Source organism: Saccostrea cucullata, unplaced genomic scaffold (assembly GCF_032062105.1).
Source record: "Saccostrea cucullata isolate Sc308-1 unplaced genomic scaffold, CSIRO_AGI_Scuc_v1 ctg132, whole genome shotgun sequence".
Classification (NCBI taxonomy): Eukaryota; Metazoa; Mollusca; class Bivalvia; order Ostreida; family Ostreidae; genus Saccostrea; species Saccostrea cuccullata.
In genome coordinates, this window is record NW_026927480.1 from 52,093 (window position 1) to 76,643 (window position 24,551).

At 36.0% G+C, this 24,551-nt stretch overlaps 1 protein-coding gene across 1 annotated transcript in view; it reads right to left on the reverse strand.

Annotated features, from left to right (window-relative positions):
- LOC134274615 (mucin-19-like) overlaps window positions 1-19,723 on the reverse strand; it is a 34,467-nt gene extending 14,744 nt beyond the window's left edge. Inside the window, exons 1-9 of the mRNA XM_062756892.1 lie at window positions 19,693-19,723; window positions 19,522-19,539; window positions 15,051-15,119; window positions 13,535-13,591; window positions 11,290-13,041; window positions 10,926-11,015; window positions 9,890-10,828; window positions 9,475-9,648; window positions 9,179-9,265 (exon numbers count right to left, since the gene is read on the reverse strand). Coding sequence (XP_062612876.1) covers window positions 9,179-9,265; window positions 9,475-9,648; window positions 9,890-10,828; window positions 10,926-11,015; window positions 11,290-13,041; window positions 13,535-13,591; window positions 15,051-15,119; window positions 19,522-19,539; window positions 19,693-19,723 — 3,217 coding nt within the window. The remainder of the gene's footprint in view (window positions 1-9,178; window positions 9,266-9,474; window positions 9,649-9,889; window positions 10,829-10,925; window positions 11,016-11,289; window positions 13,042-13,534; window positions 13,592-15,050; window positions 15,120-19,521; window positions 19,540-19,692) is intronic.
- Between the last annotated feature and the right edge of the window lie 4,828 nt (window positions 19,724-24,551).

Genomic DNA, 24,551 nt, shown 5'->3' on the forward strand with positions numbered 1-24,551 from the left:
AAAAATACAAGTCAGTCAAAATAACTGATGCATTAGACAATCTTGCCTTGTGTTTGTACATAGTTCATATCCTCGTTCTGTGAAAGATGGTGGAAATTTCTTTGGCTCTGTTCATTTCCCGACAAACTTGACATGAGATTTGTCCTGTGATTATCGTTCCTGGACATAGACAAACCTCCTTGAACATCAGTGTGAGGAATGGAATTGGACAGCTGACCGGCCGTATGGACTCTAGAAGAATCCTCGGAAGTAGCTAGTCTGTGAGAAACATGTTCACTTAATTCTTGCTTACGCTTTCTCAAAGGTACGCGTTGTCGGCGAGGTTTTCTGCTTTGTTCAAAAACAGCGCGGGCTTTATCTAGAGCGGAGATTGGGGAGGGCGTGGGTGGAGGTGGTGTTGTGGTAGTTGTCGTGGTTGTTGGTGGTGGTTTTGTTATTTCCGGATACAGAATTTCCGTGATTGGTTCTTGTGTTACATATTCATAAACGTAGGTTGTGTCAATAGACAGAGGGTCCATAGTGGTTTCTGGAACGGTTTCTGTAACTTTCTCAGTTTTTTGTTCTGTTACTGAAACTTGAGCCTGTTTTGATTCTGATTTGGATGTCGTTGAAACATCGATGATTTTGGTCGCTTCTTTAGCTGTATCTAATTGACGGAGTTCCTCCAATTCTTTCTGTCTTTTCATGTCCTTCTTAATTTGTTCAATTACCCTTTCACTTGCAGTCGGTGTGACGGATCGAGACAGTGATATCTTTACTTCTTTGGATGGTATAAGGGTTTGTTCTTTCTTGTTAGTCTCCAAAGTCTTTGTTATTCCTGGCTTGAGCTCTATTTTAGTTGAGGTTACTGAAGACTTTTCTGTTAACGGTATTTTAGTCTTCTTTCCCCTTTGTCTTTCTGATAGTCGAAAATTACTTGTTTCTGAAAATATCTTTTTTTCATTCTGGTTTTTGGATTCTGGTACAGTACGTAATTTTGTTTTTACTGTGATATTCAATAATTTCATTGAGGGATCACCTTTTTTCTTTTTGTGTATTTTTGTAAGGGCTTTGACAATATTGTTTGCTGTTTTATTGTGTGTTTCTTTAAAATAACCTGTTAAAACGTCTAACATATTATTGATTTGCTCTACCATTCGGGTCTCGCCCACGGCTCGCTTTCGCCTCAGTGATACTTTGTTATTGACCCCAACGTTTGCGTTTAGATTTGTGTCCATTGGAACTTTGGAAGCGGCTTCCATAGCTTTTGCAGCAAGCAGTTCCGTGTTGAAAAGTACTGGATTGGATAACCCTACCCCTGTTCTCATTGGAGTACCTTGACTCACTGATTCACTTGATGTAGTTCTGGAACTGACACTTCCTCCTGTCTTTGTTGCAGATGATGCTGTCATACCAGTTCTTACATTACCTCCCAAGCTTGTCGATTCACTTGATGTTCCGGTTGTTAGTAATCCACCAGTTGTTCCATCTGCAGTTATAGACGTTCCAGAGCTGATAGACCCACTAGGGCTTATAGACCCGCCAGTGCTGATAGAGCCACCAGTGCTTACAGATCCTCCAAGTCCTGCACCACTGCTTCTTGTCTCAGTTGATTTTGACGTTTTTTCAACACGGGTCTCAGTTTTTACAACTTCTGTGCCTGGTCTCTCAATAAACTCGTTCGACCCTCTTGTGTTTGTGTCAACGTTACGTAAGTTGAAAGTCTCGGCACCTTGTCTGCTAGTTACGGTGTTTCCAGTGTTGGACATTACTTCTGTACCACCCACTTGCAACGATCCGGTTTGAACAGAGGAAGAAGATTCCGATGTCACGCCGGGTTCAATGAAAAACAACATAGCGTTATTTGGTCTGCTCATGCCTGGTGGTGTAAGGGACAGGGACGATCCTCCTGCAAGATCCCCACTTGCTATATCCAGACTTCCAGACACACCAGATGGTCCGCTTATAACACGACCTGGCTGTCTTGGTTTAGCAACGTTAACTGTACCTGTCGATGAAGTAGACGACGACGTTTTTGTTGAAGTAAAGGAAGTGTCAGATGATGTAACATCTGTAGAAGCCATCGTTCCATCTGCGAAGTTAGCATCGACGTACTCAATAACTTCTGTAACAACCGTTCCATCTTTCTGTACGGTTGTTTTAGTCTGTGGTGGCAATATTTTTTCTCCAGGTGCAGCGATAATTTCTTCGGTCACAGTTGTGATAATCTCCTCCACTTGTTGTTCTGGTTTAGAGGGCGCTATATTTCGTCCTGTGTCCAAAAGTATAAAATCAAAACCAGGATTTTGATTAGTTACTGAACTTGATGATGAAGAAGAAGAAGTAGACGATGTCGAAATTGTACCAGTTGAAACTGCACTTTCACTATTTAACCCACTCGTGCCACTGTTTGCACCTGTAAGGTTATTTTCTGCAACAATACTTCCCGATCTAGAATCCCTTGTTACTCCGTTTGCATCTAATGTGAATGACGTTTCTACAGTGCGAAAATCGCTTGCTTTCTCTGATGATCGGCTTTCATTTAGAGTCGTTGTAGTACCTTCTGTAACTACGATGGTTTCACTTGCTGGTTGTGTAACGTTCTTAATTACAACTGTTTCCTCAATGATAATAGTTGAATCTCCAGCTGGATCCCGTATTGTTGTGTAATTTGTCCAAGAAGCGTTTTGCAATTGTGCTGATCCTGAAACGCCCGACACGGTATCAACAGAAACATTATCTACACTTGTCCCACCTGTTGAAATAGTTGACGCTCCCGTCAAAGACGATGTATCGACAAATGATGACGAAGAGTCGGTAGAAGATATTCCAATCTCTGCAGTAGGGACCGGGTCAACGAGTGGAACAATTTCTGGTTGAATATCTACGGTTTCAGAGGTGACAACATTTGCTATGTTTGCCGAGTCTACAATTGGAAGCGTCGGATCTACTACCACTGTTCCTGAGATTCCGGTTGTTGATAAAGATGTATCAAGAGATGACAATGAAGATGATGGGAGTCCTTGAACTGATGTTGTTTCAGAAACAGCTGTAACATTGCTATCAGACATGCTGCTAGTTGTAAAAGAGGTGCCACCTATATTTCCTGTAATTCCACCTTCTACTGATTCAACTGGAATTAGTCCACCCTGACCATCCGTGACAAAGGTTTCGGTAATTATTGTCTCTCTTATAATTGTTTTACCAGCGGGAATAGAATCTTGTGATGAGGTTGAAGAGTTCATAACCTCTCTTGTTACCGAAATTTCACCAGGAATAACTACTGTCTTTTTTGAAATCTCAGGTTTGTATGTTGTATCAGTTACAATAGTCTCTGTCAGTGATGGACTTCGTATGTCCGTCTCCAATCTTGTTGTATTTGATGTTGTGACAATTGTCTCTGTTCTTCCGTCTTGTCTGCTGATATCTACGTTTCTATTTACGTCGCCTGTTAGTGTGGCGGAGGATCCGCCAGCAGATTCAATGGTTAATGAAGTATCCTTTTCTTGAGTTCCAGATAAAGATGTAGAACCCGCACCTGTATTGAGGGAAACAGAGGTGGCAACATCTTTACTACCAGATAAGGTGCCTAAATCAGAAGCTATTGTTGCTGACTTATCAACTGTTCTATCACCTTCAACAGACACTCTACTTCCATCAGACCCAATCATTAGACTGGAATCTACGACACTACCACTAGTAATTGTAGAATCTCGACTTCCTAAAACAGATACAGTTTCTCCAGATCTGGTGATATCAAGTGGTGGATCAGTCGTGACATTGCTTGTCCAAATGGAGACACTAGCATCCCTATCACGGCTTTTGCTGACAACATTTCCACTTGTTTGCATGCCCTGATCTATGATTGTTACAGAGGCATCCCTATCTCGAATTGTACCGATATCGTTGCCCGAATCTATTGTGACTGTTGCACCTATGTCACGACTAGACCCAGCTGTATCAGTTACGGTAATTGTTGACCCTATATCCCCCCTTGTTTCAGTTTCAGATCCACCAGTTACAGTCACTGTTGATCCAATGTCTCTACTTGTTCCAGTGTCTTGTCCTGTCAGCGTAAAACCGGTGCCGCCATCATTAGTAATACCTGTTTTTTGGTCCGTATTTGTAGTAATAACCTCCTCTACTACAGTAATAGTTTGAACTCCTGTTCCTTCTATTCTTCCTTTGTCATTTGTTACAACACCTCCTGTATCGCTATAGTTTGACTGAACTTCGGTAACAGATCTTCCAGGCTTAACAATCAGAACATCAAACGGCAGTCCATCTGTAGTCACGGAAGTTTCATAAGGATCAACACTGCCTGTCTTGATAGAAGATGTTGACGATGTTGATGACGAGGATGATGTAGAAGAAGTGACTGATGATCGTGCTCCTGGGCTACCTTGATCGATAACTGTCTCTGTGACCTTTTTAACGACTTCAGTTACTGGTCTTCTGTCTACAGTTTTTTCTACAACTGTGTCAACGACGACCGGATTATTATCTACCAAATTAGTTGTCACTGTCCTTCCAAAATTTGTTCCAATTGGTCGGTAATTAATATTTTCCGTTCTTCCTGTAACTCTTTCCATCGTTTCTTTAGGAATAATCATTGGTGGTGGATCGACATTGATGGGGGAGACTGTATCTGTTACAGTTGTTACCGGTCTATAATCAATCATTATCGGTATCCCATCTGTAGATCCTGCAAACAGCGTGTTAGAATTAACACCGCCACTTTCGTAATTGATTGAATCTTTCACATTCGATGTTGATCCGTCACTTTTGTAGTCTATGACTGTAATGTTTGTAACAGAAACAGTTTGTCCCCTGCTAGTTCCCCCAGAATCAGGCAGGAGGTACTTGTTTGACGTAGATGAAGTTTCTGTAGATGAACTTGTGTCAAAGATATTTCTTGTGTCTGTGGAACCCGTACCTATCACACTGACTCTAGCATCATTTGTAGTATCAGCAAAACGTTGGGCATCTATATTCCTTCCACTAACAAATGTTGTATCAACTGTTCTACCGGGTAGTGTGCTACCACCTAGGATTGTTTTACTAGTAGCGCCGCTTTCATGAACATCAGATATTAAAACAGAGTGGGGTTCGACGCCACCAGCAAATGTTTCCCTGATTATTGTTTCTCTTGTGATTAATTGTGGGCCCGAAGATCCTGTTCGCTCTGTAAATGTCACATCTCCAATCCTAGAAGAAGTTGTTTCTCTCATAGTTTTACTCGTTTCAGAAGAGGTAACACCACGAACTTCAGTAACTGTACCAGCATCCGCCACTGAACCTGCATTTGTTGTAACTACCGTTTTAGATTCCGTCACACCGTCTGAAGGTACGAAAACAAAGTCAGTTGCGGTAGAACTACCGGCAGTTTCTCCGCGTGTACCACTCACAGTAACATCTGTAGATTTATCTGTTCGTGAGCTACTTATTGTATTTCCTGTTATAGTCGTTTCCGTGCGTGGACGCTCACCGGTTACAATTGTTTCAGTAATGGTTTCAGTTCGTGGACGTTGACCAGTTACAATTGTTTCAGTTATGGTTTCAGTTCGCACGTCTTTATCCCGGATGGCAGGACGAATTAATGCATTTGAATTTACAGTTTCCCTAACAGTAGTATCAGACCGTCCGGATATGGGGATTTCAATATTTGTTGTTCCTCTATTACCTGAAATATCAACTTTGGTCGTTCCAGTTTCGATATATTCATTTGTTCGCAAAGTAGATGAAGAACTCCCACTACCACTTGGTACAAACGTGTTTATGTTAACTACAGGATCTGTTTGAATCTCTTTAGTCGTTGTTACGGTTTCGGTAAACATTTGGCCTCTCCCATCTTGAACTTGGACCTCACTAATTATTAATCTTTCTGGGATATCAGGCCTTGCATTCCCATTCAATAAAATGTCAACAGATGAACCCCCAGCATTGGTTGAAGAATGTGATTCACGAAGAATACTGTCTATTTGTCTATTTCCTGAAACCGTTGTTACGGTCGGAATTTCATTGGTGTTTATATTAATGTCCTTAGTTGTTGATATATCAACTGTTTTAGAAGATCTATCAACTGTTGTTGACCCAGAGGTATCAACACTGGTAAAGCCTACGTTGTCTGTGGTCAATGTCCCGGTGTTATCTACGAAACTACCCATGGTGTCCTTCGTTGTAACAAAGGTTCCCCCCGTTGTGTCGTCACCAGATATGATTTTTGTCTCGTTGATTATAGTGATTGTGGTTATTGTTTTAATGACATTACCATTTGGGTTTCTGTATGTTTTTGTAACTTTACTAACACCGCCAGGGGATGTTTCTGTAATTGTAGTGCTTAAACCGCCATCAATAGAAGTTGACATACCACTTCCAGTGTTTGTTTCCGTTCGTGTAGTTTCAATAAATCTATTTCCACCTGAGGTTGACATACCACTACCAGTGTTTGTGTCTGTTCGTATGGTTTCAATAAATCTATTTCCACCTGAGGTTGACATACCACTACCAGTGTTTGTTTCTGTACGTGTAGTTTCAATAAATCTATTTCCACCTGAGGTTGACATACCACTACCAGTGTTTGTGTCTGTTCGTATGGTTTCAATAAATCTATTTCCACCTGAGGTTGACATTCCACTACCAGTGTTTGTGTCTGTTCGCGTGGTTTCAATAAATCTATTTCCACCTGAGGTTGACATTCCACTACCAGTGTTTGTTTCTGTACGTGTAGTTTCAATAAATCTATTTCCACCTGAGGTTGACATACCACTACCAGTGTTTGTTTCTGTACGTGTAGTTTCAATAAATCTATTTCCACCTGAGGTTGACATACCACTACCAGTGTTTGTTTCTGTACGTGTAGTTTCAATAAATCTATTTCCACCTGAGGTTGACATTCCACTACCAGTGTTTGTGTCTGTTCGCGTGGTTTCAATAAATCTATTTCCACCTGAGGTTGTTGTCAAAGTAACACTTCCTCTGTCGACAACTTCATTCACTCTTCTGTCCATTGTGTTATCAACAACATTATTCTCGTTCATTACGTTAATAGTGTTTGAAAAATCGATATAACCCCCATTTACTGCACTAGAACTGACACCCCCATTGTTTAACCCTGTAGTGGATGTCTTTGTGACAGTGGTTTTTGATCCTACAACTCCGCCTGTTCCCAAGGAACCAGCTGCTGTGGACCCTGTTCTTCGTTCTGTTGTTATTAGAGAGTTGTCTATCATTGAACTTCCTCCATTTATATTTACACCACCTCGTACAGTAGCGTCCATCCACCTTGGGTTAACGCCAGGCTTATTAAAGTATGTTGTTTCTTTTACTACTGTTTTGCTTGCCGATCCAGACCCTATGCTACCATCAACATTCAGGTTTGTATTTGTTGTTTTTGTTGCTTTAGTACGACTTCCAATATCTGTAGTTACTCGGTTTACGTCCCATTTACTCGTTTTACCAACACTAAACTTTTCTCTACCACCTCCAGTCCCATCCCACTTTGTCGCTCCTCCCCAATTGGGTGCTCCATTCCAACTCAGTGTACCAAGGTCGGGATTTAATGGCTCTGAAACCCACATTGAGGCTGGGATTCCTGATTGTGTTTCAATGTTTTCTATCCGATTGACACGATTTCGTCCGCTGCCAGCTAAGTAATATGGGTACACTGGGGCCAAAGTAGGCCAAACAGGTTTCATTTCTCTGGGAGGCCATCTTGGGGCAAGTGTTCGTGCCTCTTGCTCTGGAGAGGGTGTAGTATAACCTCTGTAGATATTTACATCACCTTCCCCTGAAATGGTACAGTTCAAAATATTTTTAATATTTATTGAAAGAAGAAAATGCAAAAGAGTAATGTACAAGAAAGTAATACTTCATCCGATTATTTTCCTAAACTATTAGAATGAATTTTAAGTATCTATTTCATATTGTCAATCGACAAATAATATAACTGAAGAACTTATCAAATAAGTCACCTTTCAAGGAAATTATTCTCTCAATTTTTTTCCTGATGTTTGTCGGAGCTTGTCGTCTTCTACGTATGTGTTTGAATGTATTTTCTGCATTTGAGGAAGTCGATCTTTTCTCTGTAAAGTTGTAAAGGAAATTCCTGGATCCATTTTGTTTGGTTAATAAAAAAGTCTAACTAATGGAAAAAAGCTCACTACTATTTTATGGGATAGAGTTGCATTCAATGTAGCGGTGTTCATTTAGATTCTCTTAAACTAGCAGAATATTTTATAAACAGGGAGCTCGTACATTATAAGCCCTTGGAGTGGTATGGCGCAAAACAGCTAACAGAAAGACCTAAAAAATTTTTGTGAAAATGTGGTTCAACGTATAGCAAGGAGGTAAAGAGCTCAAATAGAGTTATTATCCAAAATGTTTAGGACTGGTAGAGACATTAATAAAAAGTTATTTGTTAAAGAGCTACTAAAACCTGAAGCATTAGTTCACCAGTATAAATATAAATCATGTTATGATCTACACTTTTCTGTCCAGTTGTTAAGAACTAGAGTCAGGAAAAATTACAAATCTCATCAGTTCATATTATCCAAAGAATTAAAAGTTAAAGATAAGTATAAGCAATGCGTTATGGATATTTTAAGCGTTAAGTGTCTACAAGATTTGATAGTGACCTACATCTAGATTAATAAAGAGTAACTGTTGTCCATATCCTTTCTTCTGCTTTTCAGTATCCACATTCCGTCTCTCCTCTATCATTGTGTTCTTTTTTCCTCTCGTTCGATAAGGTGACGCTAAAAAAACGCGTTAGGAGTACACGTATCACGCTCTGTGATGTCTTATACACTGTTAAACGCGAATACATGCATTCAAAAACATACTTTGGATACAGATAGGCGCTTATAAATTAGTTATAATAGGGCCTAAATTTCTCGAGTGTTTTTTTTCTAATTCCATAATTGGATACGAAAATTTTAATCATGAACAAATTAACTGGCAGTCTCCATTTGATTAATCAGGTAAGTAAATAAATAATACATTCCTTACCGTTTCAGAAGAAAGTGTCAAAATCTCAGAAAATATAGAAATGTAACTTAGAAAGGGTAATGCGACGTCCATTGCCCCTAGAACTAACTGGATGTTTTAGGAAGAATGCAATTGACAGCAACTGAGAGAATGAGAAAAAGAAGCCTGAGAGAATGAGAGGTGCGATTGGAAACATTAATTGTATACAAACCCTTTTTCTGTTTGTGTATCATTTCAGCATGTAATCTGGCCGTGCCAGTCAACGGGGCCAAAGAATGTTGGACAAGTGCAAGTGTATCTAAAAGTACGAATTAAGTCGTGCCAAAGAATGTCCTGATAATCTTAAACAGTCGATCAAAATATTTTAACTCTTGGTGATAGATTAAATTGATTGACTCCCCAGTGCAGCTTTCCAGTTAAAGAAATTCCATCTGCTTCATATTTAATGTTAAAAAAAGACAATGAAAAAGGAGACTAGAAGTTAGGAATGGAGAAATGACAATTTACCTTTAGAGTTTGATTGAGATGGAACAACTGTCCAGCGACCTCCAGTTCGAGATGATTGGGGCGTGTCCTCCCAAGAAGAGGGGCGTGCCGTTGACGGTACTACCACCCATTGATCATTTGATTGTTTTTGATTGGTAGTTGAAATTGACTGATGGCTCTGTACTTGTGTGCTACCTATGAAAAATTTAGAATACTTAAGTTCCTTCTTCTAAACATATCTTTCTTATGCTATTTTGCTTTTTTTTCCAAAATGGAATTAATTATGTTGCTTTTTACAATTGATTGTAAGCAAAAGCGCAGACAGGTTACTCTTAAAGCCAATCAAATGATCATTTGAGGGAGGACACGATAGTTAAGGAAGTATGAAGTTTGCTAGAGAAGGATAGAATGAAAACAGAATAGAGGATAGAAATACCTTGAGGGGCAATGCCAACAAAGCTTTGGGCATGTTGGGACGTGTGAAGAGCATGACTTGGACTATGTGACATTGCTCCATGACCGATTTCATGACCATGTTCCATCCACCTCGGATGGTCTGCTCTTACAGGGCCCTCATTAATGGGCACTGGTTCCCAGTCATTTTTATGATGAGCAAAATCAATATACGGTTCTGTCATTGTGTGAGCTGATTGATGAGACTCGTGTGAAACAAAATCGACGGTTTTAGTTCGGGAATGACTCTTTTCTTGATTAATATTAGACGCTAGTTTTTCCGTCGGCGACACTTCAAGAGGTCTAACATCTGTCAATAGGTTGATAGTTGGAATCGAGTCTTTTCGTGTTTTTTGTTTTGATGTTTGTGCTGATTTATCAATTTGAATGGATGCAGATATAGTATTCTGTCTGCTTGGTCGTCTGTTTATCTCCAACGTTGATGAAGTGCTTTTAATTTGTGCTACTCTTGCATCAGCTTTTTTCTGATTGGCCAGTTTTTTCAGCGATTCTTCAGCTTTTAGTCGTGAAGCCTGGAAAACGTCCTGAACTTCTTCAGTTACGGGTCCGGTGGTGGATTTGATAGGCGTATTAATAGCTATGTTAATGATTTGATCTCTTCCTCCTGGTTCTACTATTGAAGTTCCTGTTCCTTTTTCTTGTCCTCCGCCCTTTCCTCTCCTGGATATTAGCTGAGATTTTTCGGAAACAGTTTTAGTTGATACTTTTTTCTTTATACCAGGTCTAAGGATAATGTCTTTCATCTCTCTAACTTTTTGATCTTTAATTGTTTTACTTTTCTCTACGGATCGGCTGACTTGCTGGATCTCACTTCTAGAACTTCCAGAAACAGCTTCTTTAAGGGAAGCAAGAAGTTCATTGTAGATTTGCAATTGTTTTGCCTGCATTTCTTCTTGATTGCCTTGAAATATCAAATTAAAAATATTCAGTTTCAAAACTTTTTAGAACGGAACGAGAATAAAATAAGTTGATACCAAATGAAAATAAAAGATACCAACCTGGTGTGCTGTATTCGCTTTCTACCGCAGTCTTTACGAGCTTAGATAAGAGAACTTTAGATGCTTTGGGAATCTGTTGGTCAACATTAGCTGAAACATTACATCCAGGAGATGAATTAAAGACTATGATTCCTGTTTTATTTGACATATATCCAACAAGTTCTAATTTTCTAGAATGGTATACGAAACAAATTTGCTAACACATGTTTTATTAACGCACTTGTACTCGTATTTATTCCATCGAAAATCGTAAAAAAGATTTATTTAAATGCATCTCTTTCAATTACCTGTTGCAGTAATTAAATTCTATTAATGTTAACTTTATATTAGTACCTTAGGTAATTGCAAAATAATTCTCTCTCACCTGGAATATTGAGAACTTCTGGTAATGGAGATGGCATCTCTTCTTTTACGACTTTTGTTTTCTGTTCTTTTGATTGTACTCTTTTTCTTGGTCTTGGAGGTTTTCGCCTTCTGCTCTCAGACCTACTGCTGCCACTTGGATGAGTTAAGGAAAAGTCTAGTCTATTGCGCTGGCTTCTATTTATGATTTCTCGTGTTGGGGTTGGAATTACTTTTCTCGTTTCTATCCTTTTTTCTGCTTCCTGTACAGGAGGAATTTCTATCCTTATTTTTGAAATTGGTTCGCGGGACTTGATACTAGCGTCACTGAATTTTTCTGTCGGAGGACTAGGATCAGCTGACTGGGTCTTTGTAGTCGTAACAGCTTCTTTTATGGCTGTGTTCACTTTTGTTTGCTGTTTGTTTATAACCTTACGCTGCGTCTGTACATTTATATTAGAGGAATCTTGGACTTCAATTCCTTGTTTTACTTCAATATTCTTTACCGTTTGGATAAGAGGTGTCGGCATATTTTCGATTACACTTTTCCTTACATCTGTAGTTACTGCTTTCACCATGCCTTTGTCTTTACTGACATCGATAACGGATGCCTTACTAGATTTTCCATGTATAGCTCTTAAGTTATTTGCACGAGTGGTATCGGCACTATCTGTTGCTATATTGGTTTGTTTATCAGAAACTTCACTGTTCTGAACAGTGACAGGTTGGTTGTCGTTTGGAGATTTATCTCTAGCGTTGCCAATTGGTATCTGAATGGAGTCTCCTATACCTTGCCCCCTTATTGCAATCTTCCGGCGAAAGTTTGCTGGGAGAGTAACACGTGGTGATGGAGTCACTTTTCCTTTCTTCACCACAATTTCATCTCTAGTTGGAGCTGGGGGAAAACTCTGTCTACCCACTGAAGACATTTGGTCACTGGAAGATCTCGAATCTGAAGAAGAAGCTTTTGCGCTAGTTATTATTGATGGAAGAGCTCTGCTTGCGCTATTTAGATCTACATCCGATATCTCTCTATACGATGTGCTTATTTTTGATATACGTGTAGGATTTAAGGTATCTAATTCTCTATAATTAGTCCTTATTGAAATAGACTGAGGTAGCAACTTACGAATTTGATTGGATACTGCATTGTTTGTGTCCATTTTATCCTTGAAACTACTAGAATTCAAATTGCTGGAAGCGCTTTCCACTAAAGGAAAGGAAAGATCAACAGAAGGGCGAGGGCTAATATCTGAACTAGAGAGCGGGGAGACCCCTTTCTTAACAGTGCGGAGGACCACTGTTCTATTCGAGGAGTCTGGACTAGGAACGTTACCCACAAGTTTCCTAGTTACCGTTGTTATGTGGATCTCCGTGACGCCATTTTCTTTCTGTCTCTTTGTTATGGTCTTCGTCACGATATTTTTGCCAGCCCGAAGCAAGTGCATTGGAATTTCTGTGGATTCCCCGGCAAACCTCTCCTGGGTGTTCGAAGAATAAATTGGCGGTGGCATCAGACGAGATAGTTCCTGAAATTTTGTATCATTGGAGGATCTATCATCCAGTGAGGTGGACATCTTCTGACGCTCGTTAGAAAGATTCAAACTTGTATCCATTCTTCTAATTTCAGATGACTTTGTATTCACCCTTACTCCAACTTCGTTGTTTTTAGAATTTTGAATGAGAGAAGGGGATGCCTTTGCGGAGTCAGTGCTGTTTTGCTGTTGATCATGAGCAGTTTGTTTTTCATTTGTTGTGTTCACCATATAACTTGCTGGAAGATGTTTTTGCCATATTTGTGAACATTATCTTTTTGTGTAATTTTTACAAAAATTGGAAAACTGCCAGTTTTATTATTCTACAAGTATTAGTCACAATTTTGCATTGATTTAGTGGGGGTTTGCTTTGTTAATATTGGTTATGAAAGGAATTATGAGAAGAGGCTTCAAAGAATTTTCTCTAAGTTTAAAATGTACATTATCGTATTAAAAAGTGTTGACATATTATTTTTATAAATAAGGAAATACTTGTTAAAGAAAGCCAGAAGTATATCTTTTAAACAGTATGGCGAAAGCACCCAAATTGTAGACCATTTCTAATGATCTTTGTTTATTTGTTTTGTTCCATCGTCGCAAACGCTAGCAAACAGATAAACAAAGACAACAGTGAACGTCACAAACAACTACAGTTCTACAGTACACGACAAAAGGTTTACACGCTACAGGAAACACGAAGACATGAATACAGTACGCGGCGAAAGTCCTTACCTAACTTTGCTTTACTTCGCGGTGTAATGACCGGGATGTTGAAGGAGATAGGAAGTCCTGAAATTCAAATCTTTGTCAAATTTCATCACCACATGCATGTTTTAGATGCCAGTCCAGTGCAAAAAGCATAAAGTAGTGAACATACGAAATTACAGCAGGGGCGGATCCACGAATCTGGAGCAGTTTGGGGTCAAGGTAAGGGCCAATAGCCACACCAAAACAATTGGTTAATGAAATCTTATATTTTGGACACAAAAGGGGGCGGGTCCCTTGGGTCCACTCTAGATCCGCCACTGCATAGTCACACAGAAATAAGCATTTATACAACAGCCTGGAGAAGGTCTCTCAATATTTTAAAATGATAAATCCATCATTTTTTTCATATATAGGACACAGGGAAAATTTATTAACGCAAAATTAAATATTTTAAAGCTGTGTAAATTCTAAATGCTGTTTTCTCAGAATGCCTGTATTTCGCATTTGTTTAGTTAGTTCTCTTTGAATAGGATCACAAAGAAAGATAACCATTACTCTGAAATTTGAACATTAATACAATGTATCTCAAATCTGAAGAATCATTAAAAATGACAAATTTACATGTAATTGTGAAATAATTCAAAATACTGGTTATTTTTCTTTGTATAATCATTAAGCAAAAAGTATCAATTAATAGATTCAGTTATGTAGACATTCATTGATTCAGCAAACTTCTTCCATGTCTTATTTCATTCCATGTTAAAAGTGCGTGACCTTATTAGTTTTAAAGTTAATCAAAATTAAAGCGATGTCAGTAGAAATATTGAGTTAGGAAACGTTATCAAGTTGGTATTGCAAAAAACTCCTACATGGATGTATGGCACTTGTAATCAAATAAAATTAGAGGAAAGAGATCTCTCACAATCAAAATTGCAATACATTCATAAGCGGCAAGCGAAATATGATTTTTTTTTCTTTGAATTTTGATCCCGATCAAATCCATTTGAACCTCGATTTGGATATTATATATATACTTACAGTACACTTACTCAGAGTAGAACAACTCTAACGTTAGTTGTATTTAAGCAACTACTTAATAAAGCATACAATGAAATCAATTCCTCATGAATATTAAACACTATTTTATTTTGATATGTTCTCTCTCCAATTAGGGGTACCCTTGAATATAGCAGCATTCTAAATTAATTCTGTGTAAGTGCAGGCATACACCCATGTAGATCGTATTAAACAGTTTATACGTATACGTTGATATGTTAGTTAAATAAGGGGCAACTGACATTTTGAATCTCTGTTTACATTATAATAATTTGCAAAAATTTACAGCTACGGTAAGCAATTATCAATCAAGTTTTTCTTAACATCTACTGAAAATATCGATAAGGAACAAAACGTAAAAGGGACTTTAAGAATAAATTAAATGCCAAAATATGTTTTTTGACGTTCAAAGCCCTATAAATTGCATTCTAGTCTTTAGACAGATTTCAGTGTTATGACGTGTATGAAATGAAAGTAAACTTACCGATACCAGCGCCACCTAGGTTGGCCTGCCACTTAATGTTAGGTAACTTTGATTGTGTCTGACCTAAAGCTGAAAAAAAGAATAGGGGGATAAATTATATACTGGTAGATCACTTCTGTTTAATTTCTTGCTTTGTTTAATATTCTTACTACCATTAATTCTGCCATGCTACATTTCTACCATCAAACGTGTCTGGTTCTTTTTTATGCTTAATTCTATTGGATTTACAGGGATACTGGGCAATGTAGACATGTTTTTAACTTTTTCTGATGTTATCATGGTTACTTTCAAGGTGGAATCCATAATGGGACAATATATTTTGATACAAAGGCCAATTGCAATAGATAAAGGAGTTATATTGTTCTTTGTAACTTAATTAACATTTTAAAAGAAATTTTGAAAAATTTTTATTTTAGGTTGAGAAGTGATAAAGAATTGATTTCATTGATATGTGTTTGGATTTTAACATTAAACATCTACGGTTATTGACGACTGAGAAAATATTGTTACAGATGCATTTGATTCTCGGAACATATGTATAATTCTTAAAATTAACTTTTTAATGTTTGGCATGTAACTCACTGTACTCATTAGAATTAAAAAAAAAAGAGAGAGAGAGACTAATATAAATTTTGGGCACATATCTGCATGAGATGTAAAAAATTCTATTTTTTTTAAAATCAAGATTTAAACTTAATTTATTAAGAAGACAATCGATACTTGCTAGAATCAAAATATCAAATAGAAAATCGAAGATAGATAGCCAAAAAATAATGTATCTTTTTATGGATAAAACAAGAGAAGTTCGGTAAATATGGCTAACACGTCGGGAGTATACAGCCTTAAGACTATTTTTTTGAGATATCGTACGAGACACTGTCGCACGTGAGGAAAAACAGTGTTTATTTACGACCTCTTGTATACCTGTACACCTGGTAAACAGCCCTAATTATCATTTATTAATTACTATATCGACATCACAAACCGTCATAGAGACATCTTCGTACATGTTCTCAGTGGTTTGTTAACATAAAACACACATATTCAGAAATAGAACAAGGTCTACACCATGCATGTATCGGAGACTTTTAGCTTACACTGCAGCTAATCGTAATGTTATATGATGAAGTTAGACCTACTGTGGGAATATTATCCCTTGGATGAGGGACATGAATTTTATTATATTTTGAAATATTTTGCAAAAATTGTTTAAATATACGGGAAAATATCAACATTTCAGAATATTAAATTTTCGAGACTTGAAAGGAAATGTGTAGCTTCGGAAAAGACATACGACTTTAAATTATCTATTTTTGTGTTCTTGTTAGATATAAAAGGGATTTAAGATATTTTATATATCGATCAATCTTTTCTGACATTTCACATATTTATTTACGTACGCAAATGACACGTTTGGTAAACAATCTGTTATTTTCTGTGTTTTTGGTGGATAAGCATGACTGGCTGAGAAAAGACCATCAGACCGCAGTTACTGACCACAAAGTGCAATCGACGACTCCATCACTCCAAAAACAGACTACACGTGTGTACCATTTTATCAGCGGTCGTCCATGTGGCGCAGTGGTTAGAGTGTTAGTACTAGAGTCGTGGAGTAAGGAACTGGCCCCAAGACCATAAACTGAGGACGGACTTCAGTCCAAATTTCAAATCAATATAACTTTTGATATAATTTTGAAAATAAAGCAAAATTTTAACCATATGTTTAAATAAGAATATTACACATTTGTGAAACATATATGTGTATATCTTTGATAACATATATGTGTTATAAATGGCAAGCTATTTAAAATCCAAATCTTAAGGTAATTCTGTTGTCAGTTTATTGTCTGCGGGCCTTGGTTCGAATCCCGCTGAGGGACGTTGGGACCGGTCCTTCGGATAAGATCGAACTGTATAAGCCGAGATCCGGTGCCAAAGTAGATTCTGTCATGAAAAAAATCCATCACAGCTCAATTACCATCAGCGCCCAGTATAGATCTAAAACTTACAACCCTCCACCAGCAAGAGTTGTAGTCTCAATTTAAAAAAATCAAAAGGAACTTGAGCAAGTTTTTAAGAATGATTTCATTCACTGTGAGTTCAACTGAACAATAAGGGATGTTTATCCCTAAAAGGCATCTGATCCCATCTACGGAATTATCCAGTTTTATGCCCTGTTGACGGATTTGTATATTGTTTGGGGTAGATGGTATATTCCGTGGTCAAGTTGAGATTAAAAGAATCAAAATTTGTAATCGGTGTGAAAAACATCAGCCAAAAAACGGCTCAGTGAATGGTTATATATTATAAGTGTTTGCAAACAAGTTCCGAATTTTCAACCCTAGAATTAGCTTTGTTATAATATGTCAGAATTGCTCATGCGAGAATTGTAGCATGTTTCAATGATTAAAACCCCCACCCCCACCCCCCCAAAAAAATAAATAAATAGATTTTAAAAAATGTGATTTGGGTTTTGTAAGGCCACATGATTTATTTTGCTGATTTAAAAAGTAAATTGTGTGTTAAATGAATACCAAAGTGGATATACTTTGATACCAGTTTAATCACAATGTCTGACTGTGTTCGTGCGATGGAAGAATTGAGAACATAAACTTTCTTCAACACATGAAATGACAGATGCTATTTCTGTGACATTGACTAAGGAAAAGCTCATATACAGCAATTCTAGCGACCATTTCATGTGCGGACTATTAAGGCATATGCCATTATTCTTTTATTCTGTACCATAAAAATTGGATGTTTTGTATCTTTTCTCATGCATCAATAAGACAGTTAATTTGTTATATTTGACTAGAGGGACTTGTGGTACTTGTTTCAGTTAATTTGTTATATTTGACTAGAGGGACTTGTGGTACTACTTGTTTTATGTACTTGTATAGTAGTCCAAATAAGTAAGAGATGATATTTTATTCGTGTTCGTCATGCATTATAACAAGAGACGGTAATACAAGTAGTCGGGCCAGAAAGTCATTAAACTTGAAGTTAACATGGGAGAATTTGAACCATGGAAGAAATATCAAACTTTATCAAAATTAGAGGAAATCGATCCTCCGAAGTAAACAAATCGTTTGGGAACTCGTCCTTACATCAATAATAGATAGTGACGTCATTTTAGTACATCTTTTTTATCGTTTTTATAAGGGCGGAGACAAGATTCCCATCGCTGAATAAAGCGATATACTTCTGACGCTGTAAAGCTCATCACCTAGATCTCATAAAAATCTCGCGATACGTCACATTTTACGAGAAGTCGTAAAAACGCTTGACAAGGCGCAAAAGCATGTATATTTGAAGGAAATAAATCTTCTTTTTAAAACATCTTAGACTAAAAATTGCTTATGTTTTCATCCATTACTTTCTTATGTGATTGATTGCTTGCATGTTAAATAGATGTTTTGTAATTTACGTGGTTAATTATTCCGTTACAACACATTCTTGATATTATTGTTTTGAAGGATTTTTTATGATGTAGATTCACCTTTTCACATTTATGAAATGTAGAAAATGGGCGAAAGCCAGAAACATATATTCTCTTTTTTGTTTCCCAAGCTTTTTAAAATATATTCTTCTTAAGTTTCAGCTTATCATTCAAATATTTTGTATAATTAAAGCATCAGCGACACGGTATTTCATAAAGTATTTTCTTTAACAAAACGCCAATCATCTTGTCCATTAAAAAAAAATAATCTTAAGGACAATAACAACAATAAATGTTTCTTTCTATAATAAATTTGGAAAGGTGGAAATTTATTACATGAGTCATAAATGTTCTTAAACAGTTAAACGTCAAATATATGTGATCTTCTGTCTAGTGGTGGACTGATCGCACGGAGTGACAGAACGTACACTTAAGCCCCATAAAGTAGAAGCTGACAGCTTAAATTGACACTCAAACCCGCAAAAGATTTCTATGATGTGCATATCCCATGCTTATGATTTACACCTTGACAAATAGCTTATTATAAAAAGTGCCGCGGGGGATATATTTACAGTAACAGGTCTATTGTGACGTAAGGGTACTGTGTTTAAGCGATAACTCTCGTGTATGAATTGTTAAAAAATTGCGCCATTAATGTAAAATTCTATAAAGCTTTGTTCTTTAGCTACAGGTCATTGAAAACAAAAATTGTTTTTGCATATGTAGAAAATTTTCTTTTCAAAGTGTTAAGACTAAATTATGGCAAATTTTAAACTTCTACAATTGCAAGATTTCTGTATGGATACCTTATTACAATTTTGCAGATTTTTAAATTAATCCTGATTCTAATAAAATGATTCCTTTCTGAATAAAAATTTTATGTATGTTTAAAATTGCAATTTATCATTAGAAATACGAAGAATTATAATTGTTGTCAGAAGAGTTTTAATGTACATTCATTTAAACTAGTGCTTAATATCATCAATATCATTTGTTCACTTGACTTTGGTAGTAAAAAAAAAAGACACTTACCTAAATGGAAACAGCACACTGAAAAATAAATTGAAAAAAAACTTTAAAGTATATTTTTTTGCAGTTAAAGGGAAAGTAAACCTTTAAAAAAGAATCAATCTTAGAAAGAAGGACTGTTTAGAAATAGCTATAAAAGTTTGGAAAAATATAGAAAATAGAAATTTTCCTTACCTGCTGCAGCAAATAATAATAGGTTCCTCATATTCGGTATGAAATAATATTGCACAATTTGTAAACAAATAATAAAAAAAAAAATACAGAAAGCGAAAAGTATTAATCCAAAATACGGCTAAAAGCCGTGAATCTGTCGAAAAGTCGCCTGCACTGAACAACTACGTCAGGACTGAACCGGCTCTGATAATATTGTGTCCGAAATAAGCGGCGCCTAAGATGTGGTGTAAGCCAGGGATGCCCGCTGTCTCTTAACTTGTTCGCGTTAAGTAAAAATTATAAATATTAAACCACAGTTTCCACTTTTCATGTTCCTATTGTCATGTTTGTTGCTTAAAAGTTCTTCAATAAAAAAAACAAACTTTTAAATGATAACAGCTTCCACAAATCCCTGGCGATCCTGAATACTACTTGATAAGTTCAAAATGTTAGTAGAAATACATTCTTCTTGGCACAAAAAAAATAAGATGACGTATTCCACAAACAACAAACGTTAAAGGATTGGAAAAGAGATCTTTTGTGTTGCTGATTTTACGTATTATATAAAATGGTATCTATTGCTTTTGTAAAAGGGGAACACGAAAGGAAAATGATGAACTTACATAAATGTTTTATTTAATACGTGTTAAATGTATTTGACGAATGTGTTTTTTTATATAATTAGTTCATAATTAGCGTTGGTTTTTATATAGAAATATTGCTAAAAATATGCATAGAATTTTTTTCGTGCCAAGTTTTCAAAGAAATTAAAATTTTATATTACTGTGCGATGCTCAAATTAGATTTTAAAATATCGGTATATACATGTAGAACCACTATTTTTCATCAAAATACCTTTTTAAATACTGTTTACAAAAAAAGGAAATATTAATAGATAAGAATAGAATAGTTATTCTCCGAACCTTAATTTTTTATACACATGTTTTCTTTTGTCCCTCTTGGGTACCTCTTAGGATATGCAGATTAGGCATGCTTGTGTCATAAGATGTCCTGGAACTATCCTTTTCTGTGAACATAAACGTCAATTAGCAGGGGACGAAAGTGACCGTTTCATTTAGTAACCCCACGACTTGATCTAAATTTAGAGGAAGATCGCTATCGTCTGCTTTGATCGCGTTACACGGACACTTCGGACAACATGATTTTCATTTCTTTTAATTGGCGTTTAATTATAAAGTACTCCTAAGTCAAGGTCCACTATTAGGATTGGTATTTTTTCTGTAACTCAGAGAATGTAAATTCTCTGAATAGTGAAAATCAAATGATGATTACGCTGTAGCCATTTTTTTTTTTGTCTCTCTTCCTATGAATCCATGTCGAAAATGCATAAGAGGTTTTCATTTAAAAAGTGTGCATCCCAGGAATGTAGCATCGTTTTTGAAAGTTGAGTAGGCAGCCAGAGAAAATGTTCAGCCTAGCTGAAAAAAGTGACAAGCAAAAAAAAATGTCGAAACACGAAAATTCTATTTTGTGGAAGTGGTGCACGAGGGGATGGGGGGTGGGGGAGGGGGGTGGGGGGGTCGTCGTCTACTTAGTTCACTGCATTATATGGTATATGGTGACGATTGACCTTTATAAAATATAAAATTAAAAAATTATATGTTCATGTTGATTATACGTACTAAGTGCATTAATTACAAGTTACAAGTAAAATCTCTCTCTCTCTCTCTCTCTCTCTCTCTCTGTCTCTCTCTCTGGAGACTGAAGCGTCATGTTGATTATTTTTAAATATGACAGCCGAAGAGCTCATTTTTTGGGGAATGACTCTAATTCTTGTCTGAATTTTCGAGGATAACCTGGTTTGGGTCAGTTCAGTGCACTTATCCGCCAAACTGATCCGCCCCAAGTTATTCTCAAATAATTTGGCCAAGAATTAGAGTCATTCTTATAAATTGATTTAAAAAATATTTAACTACTGTGGGTGTAAAATCGTTGCTTTTGATTAGTTTGAATTTGCCACTCAAAAATATAACTGTAGTAACGGAAGTGATTGGAAGTTAGTTTGAATTTGCCGCTCAAAAATACAACCGTAGTAACGGAAGTGATTGGAAGTTAGTGGAGGAAAATGTAACTGTTCACTGTTACTTAGGACTAGCAGCCATGTTGTTTGTTTACATTTGGTATAATATCGAGTTACTGAATGAATTTAAAGATACATTCATTAAATCTAGAATTTTCCATGAATCCCGAGGACTGGAAATGAGAGGATTGCATGGATACAGATGATTCAGCTGGTAACCAAGGGGGTGTGCCCCAATACCAAACCAGATTATACAATTTGTGTAACAGTTCCATTTAGGATATTAACCAATCAGAGACTAGAATACAAAGAAATTATATATATTATTTATTGTTATTAATTATTTTGGCTGAGACGTTTTGTTTTTTATTTTTTATTTTCAAATTTACCGCAATAATATATATTTCTTTTTGTAATGTTTGTACCGGACATAAGCCATCGTGCATTGAAACCATATATACACGTACATACACGTACATATATCTCCTCCACTTTTGCATGCTTCCCTCAGATATTGTGCTGTCTTCTATTTCGTTTCTGTCATGTAACAGGACCTATCGTCCTAAAGTTGTCAATGTTATTTGCCTTGTTTATTTTCTCATAAATTGCCTACGATGTTTTTTTTCCTTTGGAAAACTGAAAATAAAATGGTTCTGTGTTTTTACATCTCATCAGGCAGTATTTCGATTTCAATCTGAGAAAAATAAGGGTTCGTCTTTCGAATTATCTGCTTTGTGTTTTCTCGTCGAACCAGACAATGTCAATGAATCAAGTTTTAAGGAGAAAATTGGCGCACTTTACATCGTTCAAGAATTCTGAATGATCAAATTTCACTCTATTTAAATTTGATATTTTCAGTATATCTTCGAAATAAGATGATTACTTTAAAAATAAATATTATTTATATTTATAAATTTAAAACAAAATCATTTTAAAAAATTTTTTACTCTTTAATATTTTCAAAACGATAACATAACGTGTAGCATTTTATAGCAAAAATGACAACCCCGATTTCTGACAATGGTTTAAAACTTTGCGTATTTCTATGTCATGGATTTAAGACGTCTAAGTTTAGGATAATCATAAGATAGCTTTGAAAAACAACTGAATATAATCTTACGATCATCTCAAACTTTTCCTAAGATAAGTCTTAGGAAGTTTCTTATGCATAATTTAGGAAAGTTTCGTAAACATGCCTTGTGGCAACGCACTTTGAAAAAATTACATGTACGCACTTTTAAAAATTTAGAAAAAGTGCGTTAAAATTGGGGCAAAATCAACGCACTTTGAAAAAAAATTCAAAGTGCGTTAAATTTGGGACACACTCAACGCACTTTGAATTTTTTTTTCAAAGTGCTTTAAGAGTGAACATCAACATTTTTTGCCATGAGGACATTTAAGGCACTTTGAAAAAAAAATATGTATAAAACAAAAATTCTAGATTTAAATTTTAATGATTACGAGAATCAATTTGTAATAATTATTTTTTTTTACGAAAAACTTTCATGTATTGATTTACCCTCATTGAGAAAAAGGAGAAGACAAGTTGAAGGTCTCTCAGTCCAACTCTCTAATACATTGTAGATTTATAGCCGTCGGTAACAAATTGAAAGTGGACCCCCTCCCCCTAAAGATTTATGGTAATAGACCCAATTTTCAATCCTATATTATGTATACCTTTGCAAAATATTTGTGTGCGTAAGCCAACCCCCCCGTACCGATGCCTATGCTACATCCAAACATACTCGTATGTATTTGCATAACTGCTATGACATTGAAAACTTTCAATAAATTTTAGCTGACATAAATGCATGCAAACTGTAAAAATTTAAGTACAGCAAAACATTTCAGAGAGAAAGAATTTACAAGGTATAGTAAAAGCAAAATCGCTCACACATATCCTGAAGTGACATTATCACCGAAAAGTTATTCAACAGATTCAATTATTTATCATACCTAAGATTTGCAAGAATATTGACCAAGCCATACAATTTTTTTCAAAGTGTGATAACATGGTCAATATAAACGCACTTTGAAAAAAAGAGAAGATGGGGAATAAGGCGGGCAGAAAATTTTTAATCTCAATTATATCCAAATTTTATTTAATATTTCATCTATTATTAAAGTATACTTAATGTAAAATCTCTATAATTTACAATAATCTCACAAAGACTGAAAATATATACCAACGAAAAAGCATACACAGACTTAAAAGAACAAAACGATCATTTTTTCATACTTTAACAAACTTTTTTAGTATGAGTGGGTCTTCGCTCCATTTTTTGAAAGATAATCCTAAAAGTTTGCGATAAAATAAATATTGTTTGGTTTACAAAAAAATGGAGCGTCGACCCACTATACCTTAAAAGTACACTTTTATGACAAAACATTCGCATCTTTCCGAGAAATACTTGAAGTCCATTAAGTCAAGGGTTATTTTACAAACACGATTTAAATGCCACAAATCATCATGAGTTATACAGTAGCATAGTGGTTAGCGCGTTTATCTGTGTGTAGATTAAGTATTTACAAAAGAAGACAAATGTTCATTAACAATCACCAAAAGTTGGATGTAACAAAATTTTGCAAATACACATTGAGACAGTTTGTTTCATATAATTATTATCAATTGTGTGTCAAAGAAAACAGACGTGATATATTCTCTAAATTATTTTTATACAAGAACCCTCTAGTAAAAGAAACAGAGGGGGTGTTATTATTTATTTTATAATATTTTTGTTTTTGTTTTTCTAGTATCTTTATCATGAATGTTTTTAAACAAATGAAATGTACATAATGATGATTATCAATAAAAGATTAAAAAAAAAATGTCTCTCGA